We start from the raw sequence: 18,101 nt of genomic DNA, 5'->3' as shown, positions 1-18,101 counted from the left end.
AGAGAAGAGAGAGAGAAGAGAGAGAGAAAGGGAGAGAGAGAGTTAAATCTTACCTTATCTGTGACTTTAGTATAATGTATTCCAGTAAGCACAGCCACACAGTCCCTCTGAACAGAGCTAAGGAAACACAAGCTTCTTGCTTCACACTTTCTCCCCCTCTTGATGTCCCATCTATGATTCAGAGCTCCACTTTGCTTTATTAGTCTCTATGGCAACGAAAGCTGGCTACCAGTAGTCAAGCCAAGTCCAGGTTCAATGTTTTTGCATCCAGTCTGTGGAACTGTGTCACTTATATCAATAGTAACCAGCCTCTGTTCCGATACAATGTATCATTCAAATGAAGGAGAAACAAGGGCCCAGCCTGAATGGGCGGTCAAAGCTCCCATTGATACCGTTGTGCTCTGTCATTGTGTGTGTGTGTGTGTGTACGTATTTGCATTGAGGTTCCTGTACCAGGAATCGGAGGGCAGAAGCTAATCTCTATGATGTCAGCTCTGATTAGAGACCCTGCTCAGTTGAATGCGGTCTGTTGAGAGTGGCAGAGGAGTGGATTGAATGGTATTTGTGTTGCAAAGTGAGGGGGTCACAGAACTGTGTGTGCGTTAGTGATGTGTCAGCGATTCAGTGGGAGAGAAAGTCAGACCATCAACGGCGGGATTACGGCATGTCAACACGGCTGCCTGTAAATATCTTGTGAGCTGGGTGATAAACACTGGGTGATTAGTCTGTTGTTTTCACCACTGTGTTGTTGCCAACAGATGATGTTTGTTGCAGTGCCATGAAGGCCTAATGAATAGGCATAGTCCTCTACAGCTCTGTGTAGCCTAGTTATAACAACAAAATAATAATTAAAAAAAAGTGCTTATGAATTCAAATAAGTTTAATTGAAAGTGAAAGTTTAATTATAATATACGCTGTACTTTTAACATGCCCAGCAAAGTGTAGTTTACTGGACTTGTGAGAGATTGTTCAACTGTATCCTCTGTGCAACAGCTCAGGGTTTTCTGGCACGAGCATCATGTACCACGTGATTCAGTGTTTGTGCTTGCTGGAGGAAGTAGTGTGACCGACTGAGAGGATACACGAGAGAGTGGAACAGTTTATCTTACTTTATCAGCAGCGGTAGCATCACACTGGTGAACACATGTCGATATCGTTCTGATATGTTGGCGTGAAGTGTGAATAGGACTGAATTGTTTGGAGCAGATATAGCCTACCGTTCACGTTGATGGCTAGTTAGCTGTTGTAATGTAGCCTTTGCTTAGCTTGACATCAGCTAGCATTCAAGGTAGCTCCTAACAACTTTAATCACACTCCGTTATAACATATTTTACAACTGCACTTTGACCTGCAGTGAGGTCTTCAGACTGTCGGGACGCCTATTGAAATGCCCTTTTATCAGATCGACTTTGCTTAGGACTCCAGGGGCTGTCTGGAATCTGTTAGCAAGCAAGCTAAGTGCCTTGCTGGTTGACAGCAAAGTAATGTGTTTTAGAAAGATGACCAGCATCTGCATCCAGAGTCAGACATTCTGACTGAGAAAATGACGAGGAGGTAGGCTATCTCAACTTGCCACGTCACGTTCTTTCTATTCAGAACGTTTTATCGTGAGCATGCGTTTATTTTGTGCAGGACTGGTTTGTGACAATAGCCTATTATTATATAGACTAACTTACCAACATCTGGTATCGCACCATGACGTCTCATTTACGTACATTATTTACTTATCATAAAAAAAGAAATGCAGGTTTGTTCTCGAATTGAACTGAAAGTCTAACGACATTTGTTTTCCTGTGTAGGTGATGCAGTGTGCGTGCGTGGAGGTCAAAAGCACAATGGTGGTGTCTGAGTTTCATTGGGACCAGCAAATCCCCTTGCCAAAGCTTGGCCCAACTCATTCCAGGATCGTAGTTGGTCTCGTTGCTTTGGTCTGTTTTATAAACAGCTATGACGGTGAATTTGTCTTTGACGATTCGGAAGCTATTGTGAATAATAAGGTAGGCTACTTGGACGCAGCAATAACGAGCTGATCTCAGCCTCCGTGCGTGTGTGTTTGCCTGTGTGATCGATTGATTTTGGTTTTTTTTTGTTTAGGATTTACAGCCCTCAACCCCTCTGAATAATATTTGGAAGAATGACTTCTGGGGAAGTAACCTGAGCAGCAACTCAAGTCACAAATCCTACCGGCCCCTCACTGTCCTCACGTTTAGGTATGGCAGTCAGAACCTCACCGAGCCCGTCTTTTGACGTCACCTCTGTCAAAACAAAGCATATTGTGTGTGCTGAGGGCTGCCGCCGACACACAACACATATTACAAAAGTGACATTTGCATTTGATGTCATGTTTCACACAGGCCCTAGATGTGCGCACCCAACGTCTCTAAATGACCTTGCATACATTAGAGGATTATGTTTGAAATTGCAATTTTATTCTCAGTGGGAAATCATTGGAGTTGCCCCCAGTACTAGGGGAGTGGACACCTCTGTAATTGACTTGGGGAATGGTATGCATATTGCCTTGACTGACGAGGCCTTTTTCAAATCATCTACGGGACTCCTCACCTCAGTTTTTACCAGGGCAAAGTGTTTTTTTTTTGTGTCAGTTATCTGAACTGCACATGTGCTGAAACTTTTCTAAGTCTACGCTCTAATTGGCCAAAAGTTTGCTTCCCCATTTGTCTGATTTAATAGAACACACCTGAGTGTATGATTGTAAGGCCTAGTACTATCCATGACACTGTCCCAGAAAAGTAGGCATTAAAATAGAGTTATATATATATATATATATATATATATATATCAGGCACAGAAAGTTTCCTTGCTTTAAGTCCTGGCTATCGCTCTGCAGTTCATTCATTCATCACTGGGCCATTGTGGTCTAAGTTCACCTAAAGTCTACCAGTCGATATTTCCATTGTTGAAAGTGTGCTAATAGGTTGCATTTTGGTCAGGTTATGTTTGACCATTGTCATGAAACAGGAGCTTGCACAACTACATGTAATGATGTTACTTTAATGCATGGCAGGCTATGTGTGGTGCTACAGGCTTAAGGAAACGCACTTCTGTCGGTGTGCCTATGTGGTCATTTGCAGGCTCAACTACCTTGTGGCCGGTGGCCTGCACCCCGTCGGCTTCCACGTGCTCAACATCGCCCTTCACAGCGTCATATCCGTGTTAATGACCGACGTGTTTGCAATATTAATTGGCGGCCTGGCCTACGACGGTAAAGGCCAGAGGCTCAACCAGGCTCCGAAAGCCTCCTTCTTGGCAGCTCTGTTATTCGCTGCCCACCCAGTTCACACTGAAAGTGTAAGTATCGTTATGTTTTATTTAACTTCATGTTATTTATTTATTTATTTATTTGCGTGTGTTTTCTGTTTTCTCGGAACCAGCGGGCAGCCTGAACCATGATAAACAATAATCCCCTCCCTTTCCTGTTGAACAACAATGCAGCTTAACACTGTTCAGTGTCGGTACCATGCATGAAACATACATTAAAGGCTCAGCTAGAAGTAGCAAGACTCAGTAGGTGTGCCTGACAACAAGGTGTGTGTGTGTGTGTGTGTGTGTGTGTGTGTGTGTGTGTGTGTGTGTGTGTGTGTGTGGGGCGAAGCCTGCTTAATGGCTTAGCTTTGGACTAGTCTTTTTTTCTTTCTTTCCGTTATTTTGTTCCCCCTTTTCTGACTCGTTGGTGTTCAGTCCTGACAGCGAGTCTCTCCTGCTTTCCTCTCCTTCCTCCGATCTATCTATTAATCAAGCATGGAGGGGGGGGGGGGGTGGGTCTTAGAGAGAGGCAGGCGAGGCAGAGGCAGGTCGCTGACTTGGGGCGCCCCGGCGCTTATCAAAGGAGGGCCATGGGGCCCCTGCCACTGCCAGCCGCGGAGTGGTAATGAGAGCCGCCCGCCGCTGGTTGGCCAGAGCAGAAGCAACGCCGCCGACAATTTCACATGAAAGGAGGGAGGCTTTTTGTCTAACTGGCCAAACACAAATGTTGGCTTTTTTTACAATCTAAGTTGCACATACACACTCTCTCATACACTGACACACACAAACACACACAGGCATGATGATGGGTCCAGAAATCATTTAAGCTGTTGGCGTATGCAAAATGTGATGAGATTAAAACATAGTTAAAACTGAACTAGTGGGCTAATGAGTGAATTCTGCTCTGTGACACTGGGCCCTGGTTTCTGGTTCTCTGGCACATTCTGCTCCTTTTTCCAGCTGAGCTGTGGCGTTTGCCTGTAGGACCCAAAGGATTAGGCCTCCATTGTGTGAGGGCTCTTAGCATTCTCCCGTGCTTGATTGGGCTGAAAGATGTGTGTGTTTTGTGTGTGAATGAACCAGGGTCTTAGGAGGCACTTGAGAAACAAGTGCTTATAGTTGTTTGTTTGTTTTCTGTGGTAAGACTTGCTCTTGTTCTCTTTTGTTTCTTTTTCACGTTTCTTTGTTTTTCTTTGTTCTCCCTCCTCCTTCTCTTCTCATTTTTGCGTCTTTCTCTCTCTCTCTCATCTCGTTCTTTCCCTTTCCCCACACTCTTTACCTCTCTCTGTTGCTCTCTCTCCCTCCTTCCCTCCCTCTCCTCCTCCCTTTCGTTCTCTTTCTTTCTCTCCTTCCTCTCTCCTTCTCTTTATCTCCCTCTCTCTCTGTATCTCTTCATCCATCCCTCTCTCCCTCCATCTGTCTGTGTTTCACAGGTGGCTGGCATTGTTGGCCGTGCAGACCTGCTGTGTGCTTTGTTCTTCCAGCTCTCGTTCCTGGCTTATTGCAGAGGCTTCCGAGGAGGTCAGTCTTCAGCTCACCCTCTGTCCCACCCGTAGCAGAGCGCCCATCGCCCAGCCGCTTTAGTGGCCTCGAACTCCCTTTGATGGATGCCTTTGCTCGCCGTTATCAGTTACATATTAAAAGAGAATCAATAAACACATAGAATTCGCTAGAACTTTTTTCCCCCCTTCCCTTCAGATGTTACAAGCTCGTGCAGAGAGTCTAGGGAACGCCCCTCATTCTATAGTAATGCCGACCACTGGCTTAGGTTGTTAGTGGTGGAGTTGAAAATGAATTAATTCGGTTTGGCTAGTGTGCGTTTTTTTTTTTTCTTTCCACGATGTCTTTCAGAGGAATGAGAATTGTTTTTCTCTCTTTCTTTCTCTCTCTCATTCTATCTTTCTGTCTTTCTTTCTTTAAAGGTAATGAGAGAAACTTTTCGGTGCCATGGATAGTCTTCAGCCTGTTGCTGTGCGCTGCGGCCATGCTCTGCAAAGAACAAGGCATCACTGTTCTGGTAGGATGCCCCCAAAACAAATCAGTTGTATTTCCTTTAGGTGATATATCATTGTTCACAATGGCCATTATCTTGTGTCCTTATATACAACCCCAAAACTGAGCTACCTAGAGCAAGCAGAGAGACAACAGTAGCAAGGGAAATTCCTTAGGGCCACAGGTTTATGTTGGGAGACTTCTTGAGCAGAACCCTGCTCAAAAGGGGGAACCCATCTCGCCTAACGCAGGCCCATGAAAGGGAGACAAGCAGAAGGGTTAGGGGACCGGGTAGATGTGTCCCCATTTGAATATCATTTAATCTAGAACACAGAATTTGAATCCATCCGATTTTCTATTCACCCCAGTGGGAGGCAGCAGATTCTCCCCATATGTAATGTATGTAATATTTACCTCCGGTCACACCTTATTCAGTGAGCCTGGCCTTGTCCCAGGCTTCTGCAGATGCAGCCAGTACACTGTTGTTCTCAGTATGCTGAAAAACCATGATGTTACTTTATATTTAGCTGTGAATGGCTCAAGCGGACGCACACAGTGCTGTTTTATTCCAGATGACATACTGGACTGCATGGCCTTTATTAAATCTCCATTTGTCTCCTGGCAAGGGAATCCCTGTAGAACTCATCCTGTGTTATCACTACACATGCTTGTCCTCTCTTCCTGTCAGGGTGTCAACGCTGCCTTTGATGTGCTCATGATCTGCAATGTAAATATCTATGAGCTCACCCACCGGCTCCTGTTCAAGGGGAAACCAGTAGATGTAAGTGTGGAGGGACTCTTTCTTCCTTTCTTTCTTTCTTTCTTTCTTCTCTATCTGTCTTTATGCTCCTCCTTTCCTCCCTCCCTCCCTCCCACACACTCTCTCACTTACTCGCTCGCTCGCAAACTGGCACTCACATGTACACACCCACACTCTAGCTCACACTCACTCACACATTCTCTCTCTTTACCTCACTCCCTCTCTCTTCCTTCCTCCCTCCATGCCTCTCTCTCTCCCTCCTTCCCTCCCTCTCTCTATCTCTCTCTCTATTCCTTTCTCTTTTTCTCTTTCTACCAAAGCGTTTGTAAAGCCCCCCAAACTACCAATGTGTATGAGTTTGGCTGTACAGTGATGGTCAAAAGTGTTGGCACCCATGCTAAAGTTGACTAAAAAGAGGAATATAAAATCATCTTTTGGAAATTGATCTTAATGCCTTAAGTAAAAACCTTTTAAGGACACCAATTTTCTTTGTGAAATGAATAATGTATTATAAATAAATAAATGTTCATCCTTGAAATACAGGGGCCATAAGTATTGGCACTCCTATGTTAAATTCCCATAGAGGCAGGCAGATTTTTATTTTTAAAGGCCAGTTATTTCATGGATCTAGGATACTATGCATCCTGATGAAGTTCTCTTGGCCTTTGGAATTAAAATAGCCCCACATCATCACGTACCCTTCACCATACCTAGAGATTGGCATGGCGTTATTTCAGTTAGCCTATTAGCTGGTTTGATTTGCACTGAGCTCAATGAGCCTCATACCAGCTAATAGGCTAACTGAAACTTTTTGATTTTATATTCCTCTTTTTCCTTCAACTTTAGCATGGGTGCCAACACTTTTGATCATCACTGTATATAAATAAACATGGTCCTGTCCATTTTTCCAAATTGTGTGTGCCATCTTTTTTGGAATATCTACTGTAGTAAAACCCATGCTCTTGTCCCTACGTCCAGGCGAGTGAGTTTGTGCGAGCGGGTCTTGTGGTGAGACTGGTGCTACTCCTGTTGGGCGGCTCACTGCTGTTATATGCCAGATGGAGGATCATGGGAACTGGTCCCCCCGCCTTCACCGAAGTCGATAACCCAGCATCCTTTGCTGAAAATGTATTCCTCAGAGTAAGCCATCTAAGTACACATACATGTACAGACACTAATTTTGTATTAGCAATATATGTATATACATATATCATATATACATATATTGTATTCTATACTAAATATATAGTGTATACCTGCCACACTACTGTGCTTGAGGCTTTGACGGGCTCTTTAACCAGTAGATTATTACTAAATTGTATCGTTCAAGTATTCGTCCTGTCTGTCCTCTATTTATTATTCTGTGTCAGTGGGATTAACATTTAACATTGGACTTTGACATGAGATGCCGATAACATTCAGATGGGCATAATCAGATCGTCTGTACTGGTTATCTGATCGGCCTTTGCCATGGCTTTTCTTCTTTCTCCTTCTCTTTCTCTATCCCCTCTTTCTTTTGCACCCCTCCTGTGCCCGGTTTGATTGGCAGATTGTGAACTATAATTACTACTACTCCTTGAATGCGTGGCTGCTCCTGTGTCCCTGGTGGCTGTGTTTTGATTGGTCGATGGGCTGTGTGCCGCTCATTAAGTCGGCTGATGATTGGAGGATCATCGCGGTGCTGCTGCTGTGGAGCTGCTTGGGCGGTTTGATGAGCCAGGCTCTGTGCTCGCATGACGCCGTTAAGAGGAGGTGAGAGAGACACACACACACACACACACACACACACACATACACACACACACTTTGATCCTCACATACATAATTGCTATGCCCTTCATACCGCATATCTCTGGTCCTCACACACAACGCACACACACTGACACTTTGGTCTTTCATACAGCACAAACCATCTGGTCCACGCACGCACGCTCGCTCGCTCCCTATGCCCCTTATACACACCACACATTCTATTTGGTCCTCGAAAAAACACACACACCTTCCCTGATCCTCACACACAACAGACACAGTCTCTCTGCTCCTCACAACGAATAAGAGGAAAGGAGGTGAAATGGGGTTAAGTTGTATTATGTCAGTCACTGGTTAGTGAGTGGGCACTGTAATGGGCTGTTTGACTCCCTGCCCTTGTATTAGTCTTCCTCCACTCCTCTGATTTTAAGAAACAAGAGGGCCCGTGTAATTGGGTTGGTGCAATTCTTGGCCCATCCTGTGCAACTTCTGAGCAGCTCCGTTGGTTACCTGGAGGTCAGAAGTAGGCAGGAAATAACTGCAGCCCTGCCCTTAGTGACCAGCACTGGACCACTGAGTGACTTGCTATGAAGTGTTGCCAAGCCCAGTTTTACAGTTGAAATGGTTTTTGCTTACTGTGCGGTCAGAGAGAAGAGTGTAGAGAAACATCATCTATCATATATCCACACACACAAAACAAAGACAAAGAATAGACACAGTAACTGACAAATACATCAAAGTATTAATACAAAATGTAATAGAGAACTATTATATTAATAAGTACATGTTTAAGCTAAGTTAAGAATGTGAAAACATGACTCAATCCAGTCCCAGGTCATCATCCCAATACCCACCCCCATATTCTCTTTCTGTGTGGTTGTGTGTGACTCCAATCTCACTGTGTTGCTTACGTTCAAATCGTTTTTTTCTGTTGCTGTTTGTAGAAATTCTACTCATGGCCCATATACGTATGTAAGCGCAACTAATCCAGTTCTAGGTCATCACTCTATACCTGCTACTGACCTCTCTATGTTGTGTGTTTATGTGTGTGACTGCTGTCTCCCTGTGGTGGTCTGACCTCTGACAGGATTCTGACCTTTACCCTGGTGCTCTTGGTCATCCCCTTCCTGCCGGCCAGCAACCTGTTCTTCCGTGTGGGCTTCGTCGTGGCCGAGCGGGTGCTGTACCTGTCCACGGCCGGCTACTGCCTGCTCCTGGCCTATGCCCTGGGCCACGTCTGCTGCCTCTGGAGGAAGCACAGGGTACTGCACTATCAACACTAATGACACTAATTATTAACACTAATTATTTATTTGGATAGGCCTGTTGACTGTTGTTTGGTGTGTGTGTTGTTGAACACACAAATGGTGGTTGCGATTACAAAACATGTTACCTTACACACTTCATAAATGTCTATCTGTGACTGTGTGTCTTCCTGTTTGCCCTACCCTCATATTGTATCTGTTCTGTGTGTGTGTGTGTGTGTGTGTGTGTGTGTGTGTGTGTCGTGCGTGTGTGTATTTATTTTGTGTGTTTGTATAGAAACTGCTGGGGGTGGCCCTGTTGGCTCTGGTGTGTGTGTACGTGGCGCGGTGTGCCCAGCGGAGCAGACAGTGGCGCTCGGAACAGAGCCTCTTCACCAGCGCCCTGCCCGTCTGTCCTCTCAACGCCAAGGTGAGGTGCCTGCCTCTGTCCACCTGTCTCTCGGTCATATGGACCCTTTCAAGAGAATTCCATTATCAGCATCATAGTTGGCCCCACAAGACTTCCTTTTTAACATTCCATATGTTATCTTAATGCAGAGGAAGTAGATTGGGGCCCAAATAGAACGTTCAAGCATTGTTTTTGTTTACCTTGTTGAAAGGGTCCATAGCCAGGTGACTGCTCTAAGAATGGCGCCAAGGCATTACCTGTGTAAAACGTAGCTGTGGGTAAGAGCATCAGCTAAATTCATAGCTTATAGAAACCACAATCTATTACAAGTTTGTCTTGCTTGATTATTTGATTATTCTTAAAGAGCATATATACCTTCATTGTTGTGGACTAAGGTGTTAAGACAGGTATTGTTTGGCAGTATGATTATTGGCGTGACATGTTTTCATTACTCCTCCCTATCTTATTACAGTTTAGAGGGCTGCACTCCCACGGGAGTCCCGCGAGACCCGTGGGTCGAGACGCAAAAGAGTGCGGCGTGGGGCGTTTTGAAAGCTTATGCGGGAGCGGGCGGGATGAGAGGGGTGCGTTTGCGGGTGCGGGAGAAACAGATGATCCACTGCTCTCCCGCAAATTAAATATATAATGCGTAAAATACCATATAGAAATGAGTGAAGTAGTGTAAAGAATTATAGTTGAGCTGGATATTGTGTTAGGCAGCATTAAAAAAAACGGGATTTAAGCAGCCTTACTGACTGATATTGTCGTTTAGGCCTATGTGGGTTCAATTATTCTCTCAATTATTTCCTGCTCCGTTGTTGAAACTCAAAGCATGACAGAGGAAGAGGACACCACTAGATTACTTCAGATGTTAGTGCCTTTCTAAAGAACGAACGCCAGCTAGCATAGTTGTGTTACAGTAGCCTACACTCAGAATCAAGAAATCTTGCAGTCCTTTTCAGTTGTGTGTGTGGTGTCAAGTGCTCCTTTTATGAGACAGAAGGCAAAACTGAATATGCCTCCTGCAAATCCTGCGGGCTTATGCAGGCGGGAGTGGGACCTAATGTTACAGATGCGGACGGGTGCGGGATTAAAAATGACACATTATTGCGGGAGCGGGAAAGAATGAGCGGGTGCGGGTACAGAACATCTGTCCCGCACAGACCTCTATTACAATGCTCTTGATTCCTGATTGGATTTAATAGGATGTAATAGCATGTTACTGTATTTGGCAAAGAAGCTGTACATGTTGGGCAAGTTTTTTAGACTTTAGACAAAGTGAATTTGAGATGAGATGGAACAGCTTGTTTGGATGTGGTCCAAGAGCGGCTTTCATCCAGGCAGCGCGTTGTGTCAGGATGCGAGTTAGCACGTATGCGATGGTGACATTGGCGTCATCTGTCATTAGCACTCAGTCTTCTCACTCAAGGTGACGCTCATCTCCAGCTCTGATCCACTTCACTGTTCAACACACACACACACACACACACACACACACGCACACGAGCATTCAGAATTGGTGTGATCTGTTTATGGGGCTCTGCTTTTATAGGTCCATTATAATGTGGGCAAGAACCTGGCAGACAGAGGAAACCAGGGGGCTGCGATCAAGTACTACCGCGAAGCTGTGAGGTAAACACACACACACACACACACACACACACTTACACACACTTACACACACACACACACACACACACACACAAACTCTTTCTCTCTCTCTCTCTCTCTCTCTCTCTCTGTGTGTTTCACACATACTCACACCCTCACACACAGAAGCCATACATGGCTGGCAGTTAATGTGACCAAAAATGGTTTAGGTGTGATTGAGCTGGAACATACTGATTTATTACTAAAGAGCTCTGAATGTGGTCCAGAGGGCAAAGGTGATGTTTAGCTGTGGGCATTAGGAAAGAAGCCAAGCTACTTATTTAACAAGTGTTTTATGAATTTCACACGGAAATGAAAGAGCTGTTCCAAGTTTTTGAGTCTTTTTTGATTTTTTTTTTTTTTGTTGGTGAGAGTTTCATGTTAATGTAATATATTCACACACAGCCTCTTTGCGTTTCTTGCACAGGTTGCATCCTAAGTACGTCCACGCCATGAACAACCTGGGCAACATCCTGAAGGAGAGGGACGAGCTGGTGGAGGCAGAAGAACTGCTCTCTACTGCTGTTCACATCCAGTAAGAACACCCCCACCCCACCCTCTCCTCCTCCTCCTCCTCCTCCTCCTGGTTTAAATTCAGTGATAGATAATAAAGAGAAAATGTTGAAAATGGTTGGTACTCTAATTTGCTGAGTACAAAAGCACCAGATCAGTAGCTGTATGATAATGTACTCATCTTCTAATTTGACTTTTTATTTCTTAAGTACATACTGTATATGTCCTAGAAGAATTTGAATATTTAAAGCACTTTTGATATAATATTACTCTCTGGTGTTAGATCAGATGAGTCTGTCTGTTCTTGCCTGAGGTCACCTCTCTCTTGTCTGTCCCCAGGCCTGATTTTGCTGCTGCCTGGATGAATCTGGGCATTGTGCAGAACAGCCTAAAGAAGTTTGATGCTGCCGAGCATAGCTACTGGAACGCCATCAAACACAGGAGGAGATACCCTGACTGCTACTACAACCTTGGACGCCTGGTACGGGTCACTTCCTCTTACAGTAATTTCCTGTGTATTTGCCGCATTGTGTATAAGCCGTAGGAGAGTGTTTTATGCAAGTTAAAGGAAACAAAACCATATTAATACCATATTAACTGCCCCCGTGTATTAACCTCATAGCTGAAGAAATTTTGCAAAATCAATGTACCGTATAAGCCTCGGCTAATAGTTGGGAAATTACAGGTACCCCTCTGAAATCAAAACCCAAAGAGAATCCGAAGCTTTTTGTCTGAGGCGTAAAAAAGAGTGTTAAAAAGATACAAGATCTCTTCACATCATGTTTTGTCAGAACTTTATCACCTTTTCTTTGTCCTGACAGACTTAGTCTCTGATAATATCATCACTCACAAGTATAAGACTACAGTAGAATCGCTCCTCCCTGAATCAATTTGGAGAAGATTATGTGTGGAGTCACCCTGATGGTAATAAAGTGCTGAGTCAGCGTGTGTGTGTGTGTGGTGTGTGTGTGTGTGCGCCCCCGGCAGTACGCAGACCTGAACAGGCACGTGGATGCGCTGAATGCCTGGAGAAACGCCACCATGCTGAAGCCAGAACACAGCCTGGCCTGGAACAACATGGTCATCCTGCTGGACAACACGGGTACCTGCAGCAGGGCACACACACACACACACACACACACACACACAGGTACCAGCAGTAGAGGCACTTACATTTACACATGCATGCATGCATTTACACACACACACACAGGTACCTGCAGCAGGGCGCACACACACACACACACACACACACAGGTACCTAGAGCAGGGCACACGCACACACAGGTACCAACAGTAGAGGCACTTACATTTACACATGCATGCATGCATTTACACACACACACACACACACACACACACAGGTACCTGCAGCAGGGCACACACACACACATGTACTAGCAGTAGAGGCACTTACATTTACACATGCATGCATGCATTTACACACACACACACACACACACACACACACAGGTACCAGCAGTAGAGGCACTTACATTTACACATGCATGCATGCATTTACACACACACACGGCAACAGCAGGAGGAAGAGGAGTGGACGAGGACATGCTGACTAAGCACTGAGCGGTCATCACCTGGTGTGGTGATCTAAGTGGAGGAGCTGTGTGTGTGTGTGCGTGTCTGCATGCGTTTGTGTTTGTGTGTGCGTTTGTGTGTGCGTGTCTGCGTGTCTGCATGTGTCTGTGTTTGTTTGTGTGTTTGTGTGTGTGTGTGTGTGTGCGTGTGTGTGTGTATGTATGTATGTATGTATGTCAGCAGGCCCGCTGAGACCATTATCTTCCCACTGGGCTTCGAGTAAGATCTTACAGCCGCCATTCTGTTCTTAAAAGGTAGTTTGATTCACTGTTGGGTTCCTCTGTTGGAGTGATGCTGATTTGTTTAAGCAGAAGAAAGTGTTAAGATGTTCTGGTCAGTATCCTTTTTTTTTTTTTTTTTTATGGCCGGTGGTTGCCGTTATCTGCATACTGGTGTCGAAGCTAATCAAGGTCAAGTTCACTCCTATCGAAATTTTCTCTGGGGCAAGAAAAAAAAAAAAAAAAAACCCATTCTGATACCTGGATGTCAAAATGTAATTATCAGAGCAAAAAGGTCATTGGGGTGGGGGTGTGGGGTTCACTCTCAGACCAGTAATTGAAGGTTAAAATCCACTTCCATTTCCTTGTGAATGGTGAATATGAATGCCTTCGTTGACCTATAGATTCCTACATTCCTACCACATTGTGGTAATGAGATTGTGTGTGTGAGACTCGTTAGGTGTGCCCCTCCTCCTCCTCCTCCTCCTCCTCCTCCTCCTCTGAGGGCCTATGGGAGTGGTGTGGGTCCCCCGTTGGGTCTCCACCTACGCCTTTAATTTGCCTTGGAAGTTTAGCTGTGGTCTCACGCTCCATTGTGGCAGCAGAGGTGTGATGCCTGCACACTAGCATCCAGAGCACCTACTCTCTCTCTCTCTCTCTCTCTCTCTCTCTCTCTCTCTCTCTCTCTCTCTCTCTCTCTCGCCCGCCCGGTGCCCTGTGTCATAATTCATCCCTCCATCCACTCCCGCCCCCAGGAAGTCCCTCCTTTTCTGCACCAATCAACCTTTCCCATCCTCACCCTTCTTCACATGTACCAGTCAGTGGTCTCTGACCAGTAGTTAAGAGCTACAGCTCCAAGGCTGTCCACTCTTCTACTCTTCTATGGCTCTCCAATGGGGTGGCAATATGAGGGACTATATAAGGGGATGACACATGGACAGAAATGGAACTTTTGGGTCGATTGGTTGACCTGTCGACTGTAAGTCAATTGCTCATTGAGTGCACCAGACATTTTGTGTGTGTGTGTGTGTTTTGCGGCTCACTTTCCTTGCTGTCTGTAGTGATTCTGCTGTCTGTCCCAACGCCTGTCTGTTCTACTGATGGAGGTTGGTGGAGGATTAGGCTCAGGCAGGCAGGCCCTCCTCTCCCTCTCTCTCTCGGGGAGGGGTTGGGAGGGGAGGGGGGGGAAAGTGGGTTGTAAGCATCGAATATGATTAGACCGGAAGACCAGGAATCAGCAATGCTTGAAATTTATGTATTAAAAGCTTTGTGTGTGTTGTTTTTAAAAGCACTCTTCCCCGCCGTGTGGAGAATGCCGCGCTTCACAAACAGAAGTGCCTCTTTCTCTCTTTTTTCGTTTTCGTCTTTTGTTTTGTTGGGGGTTTTTTTTGTGTGTGTGTGTGTGTGTGTGTCGTCTTTTCTCCACTCTGTCAGATGCCATCCTCTGCCAGCCGGGCCCCCTTCTCCCTGGAGTGCCTTGGCAGAGTCCAATATCCCCCCGAATAAAGAGCCTGGCACCGGCATGCCCCCACTCCCTCCCTCCCGTCCTGCCCATCCTCCTTCCCTGAGAGACTCTTCCGGAATAAATGGGCTAAAAATTGAAAATGAATTTCCCCCCTTTTGGGGCTTTTAAGTTGCCTTCCTGTGATGCGCTTCCCTCCTCCTCCTCCTCATCTTCCTCTTCCTCCTCTGCCTCTCCCCTCGGAGGAGGATGAAGCTGAGCAAGCAGTGATGAGGTGTTGGAATCGCCAAGCGTGAGTCATGGCCCCCCCACACACACACACACACACACACACACTGGCTGGACTCTCTTTCTCTCCCTCACTTTCCCCCTTTCTCTCACTCTTCCCTTTCCCCCTCTCCTTTTGTCTCTTTCCCTCTCTTTATTCCTCTTTCTTCCTTTCTCCCTTCCTCCTGTCTCTCTCTCTCTCTCTCTCTCTCTCTCTCTCTCTCTCTCTCTCTCTCTCTCTCTCTCTCTCTCTCTCTCTCTCTCTCTCTCTCTCTCTCTCTCTCTCTCTCCCCACCCCTGCCTCAGCTGGTCAGCATGCAGCAGCCATCTCAGATGCGGTGTGTCCGGGCTGCCGGTCTAGTCTGACCAGGCCAGACTAGGGGGGGGGGGAGAGGGTGGGGGCTTTTTTTTGACACGTGGATCAATGAATCAGCGGCCCTTTGTGTTGACCCCTAATTAGGGCAGCGGTCCGTGCCTCCGTGTGTGAAGAGAGGGGAAAAACTCCCTCCTGGACACCCCTGACAAATGAGGGCACCCGGACTCGGGCCCTGAGCGTGCTCTCTCTCCTAGACTATACCGCACCTCTCTCTAACCCCACAGGGCTCTGTGGCTGTTTGTTAGTGTGGGAAGAGTCCGTGATGACATCCTACAAGGTTTGTTTAACGGGATATGGTTGCTGTTAGGGTAGCGATGCCTCAGTCCAGTTTCTTTATGGGCGATTTCTGTTTGGGGAAGGCCTCAGGTGTCTGATGGGTTTTGTTATTGGGAGGATTCACTTGGTTGTGGTTTGTCATATGAGCCTCTGGGAATGACCACAGGCATACACACACAGACACACACACACACACTTTGTTGCAGTGTTCTTCTTGTTCATATTTTTTGTCGTCTTTTACTGTCTGTTCAGGTAACCTGGATCAAGCCGAGGTGATTGGCAGAGAAGCCTTGAAGATCTTGCCCCATGACCCCACGATCATGTTCTCGTTAGCCAACGTCCTGGGAAAGCTGCAAAAATACGAGGTAAACGTCATCCCAAATCATTGCATTAGTGTCATTCAAGCTATTCACTTTTTTGATGTGCATTTTTTTTTAAAGGCGTTCCACATCACTCCTGTTAGTCTGTTGAAGTGTGTGTACTGTAGTGAAGACCTCTCGTATTCCATTTTTTATTGATACTGTTTTAACACCTCTAATGGGAATTGGATCAGTAAAAAAAAAGCATCACCAGTGGTTGATCTTTATTTCAGGAATCAGAAGGTTTCTTCTTACATGCTCTGAAGATCAACCCCAGTGCTGCCAGTTGCCATGGCAATCTTGGTAAGATGTTTTCAAGTTAGACACAGTTGCTCCCTTATTCTCCAACACTGTTGAGAAATCTGGGTTCAACATAAACAAGTCACTGGAAATTCTCTCTCTTTTTTTAATATGGAGTGAATACAAAGGGAAGTCTGTGTGTGTGTCTTTGAGTTCAGGCTAACGGGGTTGCGTTGTGATGTTTTGTAGCCGTTCTCTACCATCGCTGGGGAAAACTGGATTTGGCCAAAAGACACTATGAACAGGCCCTAAAACTAGACCCCAGCACACCGGGGACGAGGGAGAACTACAACATGCTGCGCCGCAAACTGGAACAGAAACAGAAGACTAACAGCTAAATAAAGAAGTGTGTGTGTGTGTGTGTGTGTGTGTGCGTGTGTGTGTGTGTACATGGTGCACATTAGTCTGTGTGTGTGTATGTGCACACATGTGGTGTGTGGTGATATTTATTGCATGATGCAGTAGCCTACAGTCTTGCACATGGTGGAATTAATAAAAGACGATTCCTGGTTTTGATATCCGGCTGACGAAACAACTCATTAATACTTCTGTTTAATTGCCACTGACATTCTTTGTTATTTCCTTGCTGTGCATGGGGAGGGAGGGAGGGAGACCTGCTCTGCTCTGTGTTTGATTTCGGGGTGTTATGAAAGTAAGATGTTGGGCACATGGCATGTCCTCGCGCACGAGGCCCAGACGTGGAGACATGTGGAACGCATCCGCCCAGAGCATCTCTGTGCCTTTCATCCGGTGACCCTGGTGTTGTGGCAGCTGCGGCGCTGTTTATTTGTCTGTTTTACATCGACGCGATAAAGGGGCGTTATGGTTGGCCGTCCATCAAGAATGCCCAGGCGTTCGCTCACCCGCCCGCCGCTGCCACGCCAACGCTCCCTTTAACAAATTGTGTTTTAAGAAGTCGGGAACAAGAGAGCGGGAGAGATGCTCGCACACACACCCACACATGATGGAACAGCTGAGGTTACAAGCATGACTGGCTTTTGTTGCAGTGTTTGTTTTCACTATCAAGCATATTGCAGAGGATTGTTTTTTTTCCCCTTCTCTTTTGATTTTTTATTATACAGCTCTGCTCATAGGTGAAGTGTCAGTGCACTGCAGTAGGTTTATCTCCCTCATCATACACACACACACACACACACACACACACACACACACACACACACACGGTCATGCTCTTTCACACACACGCACGCACACACACACACACACACACACGGTCACGCTCTCACACACAGTCACACACAAACACCCTATGTACTGCGTCCGGCCCTCTGTAGTTAATGCAAGAAAGGTGTTTTGCGAGTAAAAGTGTCTCTGATGTGCCCGAGGAGGAGAGGGAAGGGTCAGTCTGAACAGGAAGCCCAGAGCCAGGACACAAACACCTCCACCAGCAGCAGCAGCTAGAGAGACACACAAGGCGTCCAGACAGGCTGATGACCAGCCAGAGCCTTCAAAGAAGGAGCCCTCTGCCCGCTGGTCCCCTGGGGGGAGGGGGCTTCGTGTGTGTGTGAGTGTGTGTGTCTTGCGCACGCTGGCTCCTCATGAAAGTTACTGCTGAGTGAGACGTGACCCCACAGGACAAACTTCAGTCAGCAAGGGCCCTCCCCCCCCCACCCCAGAGGGGGTCGAGGGGCAAAGGTCGCCGCAC

At 46.2% G+C, this 18,101-nt stretch overlaps 2 protein-coding genes across 8 annotated transcripts in view; one reads left to right on the top strand and one right to left on the bottom strand.

Moving 5' to 3' along the window:
* Positions 1 to 605, bottom strand: part of si:ch211-168k14.2 (phospholipase D1) — a 29,979-nt gene extending 29,374 nt beyond the window's left edge. For all 4 annotated transcript variants that reach the window (XR_006030195.1, XR_006030196.1, XM_042084442.1 and 1 more), the window contains exon 1: positions 54 to 605. The gene's annotated coding sequence lies outside the window, so the exon portion shown is untranslated. The remainder of the gene's footprint in view (positions 1 to 53) is intronic.
* A 334-nt stretch (positions 606 to 939) lies between these two features.
* On the top strand, positions 940 to 16,951 carry tmtc4 (transmembrane O-mannosyltransferase targeting cadherins 4). 4 transcript variants are annotated; one of them, XM_042084137.1, is made up of 18 exons: positions 948 to 1,288; positions 1,800 to 1,997; positions 2,095 to 2,210; positions 3,093 to 3,309; positions 4,698 to 4,785; positions 5,187 to 5,281; positions 5,945 to 6,037; positions 6,995 to 7,156; positions 7,566 to 7,768; positions 8,853 to 9,027; positions 9,308 to 9,439; positions 10,971 to 11,050; positions 11,496 to 11,603; positions 11,921 to 12,062; positions 12,569 to 12,683; positions 16,029 to 16,141; positions 16,369 to 16,438; positions 16,625 to 16,951. In XM_042084137.1, exons 2-18 carry the CDS (start codon positions 1,803 to 1,805, stop codon positions 16,771 to 16,773), a joined length of 2,253 nt encoding a protein of 750 aa, XP_041940071.1. In that variant the 5' UTR covers positions 948 to 1,288; positions 1,800 to 1,802; the 3' UTR covers positions 16,774 to 16,951. The 4 variants fall into 4 exon arrangements, 3 of the variants coding, with proteins under 3 accessions (XP_041940071.1, XP_041940070.1, XP_041940072.1); XM_042084136.1 differs by having other exon boundaries at positions 949 to 1,554; XM_042084138.1 differs by lacking the exon at positions 948 to 1,288 and adding an exon at positions 1,694 to 1,711.
* The last annotated feature ends 1,150 nt before the right edge of the window (positions 16,952 to 18,101 follow it).

This window comes from Alosa sapidissima, chromosome 2 (assembly GCF_018492685.1).
Source record: "Alosa sapidissima isolate fAloSap1 chromosome 2, fAloSap1.pri, whole genome shotgun sequence".
Classification (NCBI taxonomy): Eukaryota; Metazoa; Chordata; class Actinopteri; order Clupeiformes; family Clupeidae; genus Alosa; species Alosa sapidissima.
This window is presented reverse-complemented; position numbering and strand designations above follow the sequence as displayed.

Coding starts and splice junctions, on each gene's coding strand:
- tmtc4 (XM_042084137.1), top strand. CDS start 1,803: ATGCAGTGTGCGTGCGTGGAGGTCAAAAGCACAATGGTGGTGTCTGAG. Junction 2,211..3,092: donor CTCACTGTCCTCACGTTTAG/GTATGGCAGTCA, acceptor GGTCATTTGCAG/GCTCAACTACCTTGTGGCCG. Junction 12,063..12,568: donor ACTACAACCTTGGACGCCTG/GTACGGGTCACT, acceptor CGCCCCCGGCAG/TACGCAGACCTGAACAGGCA.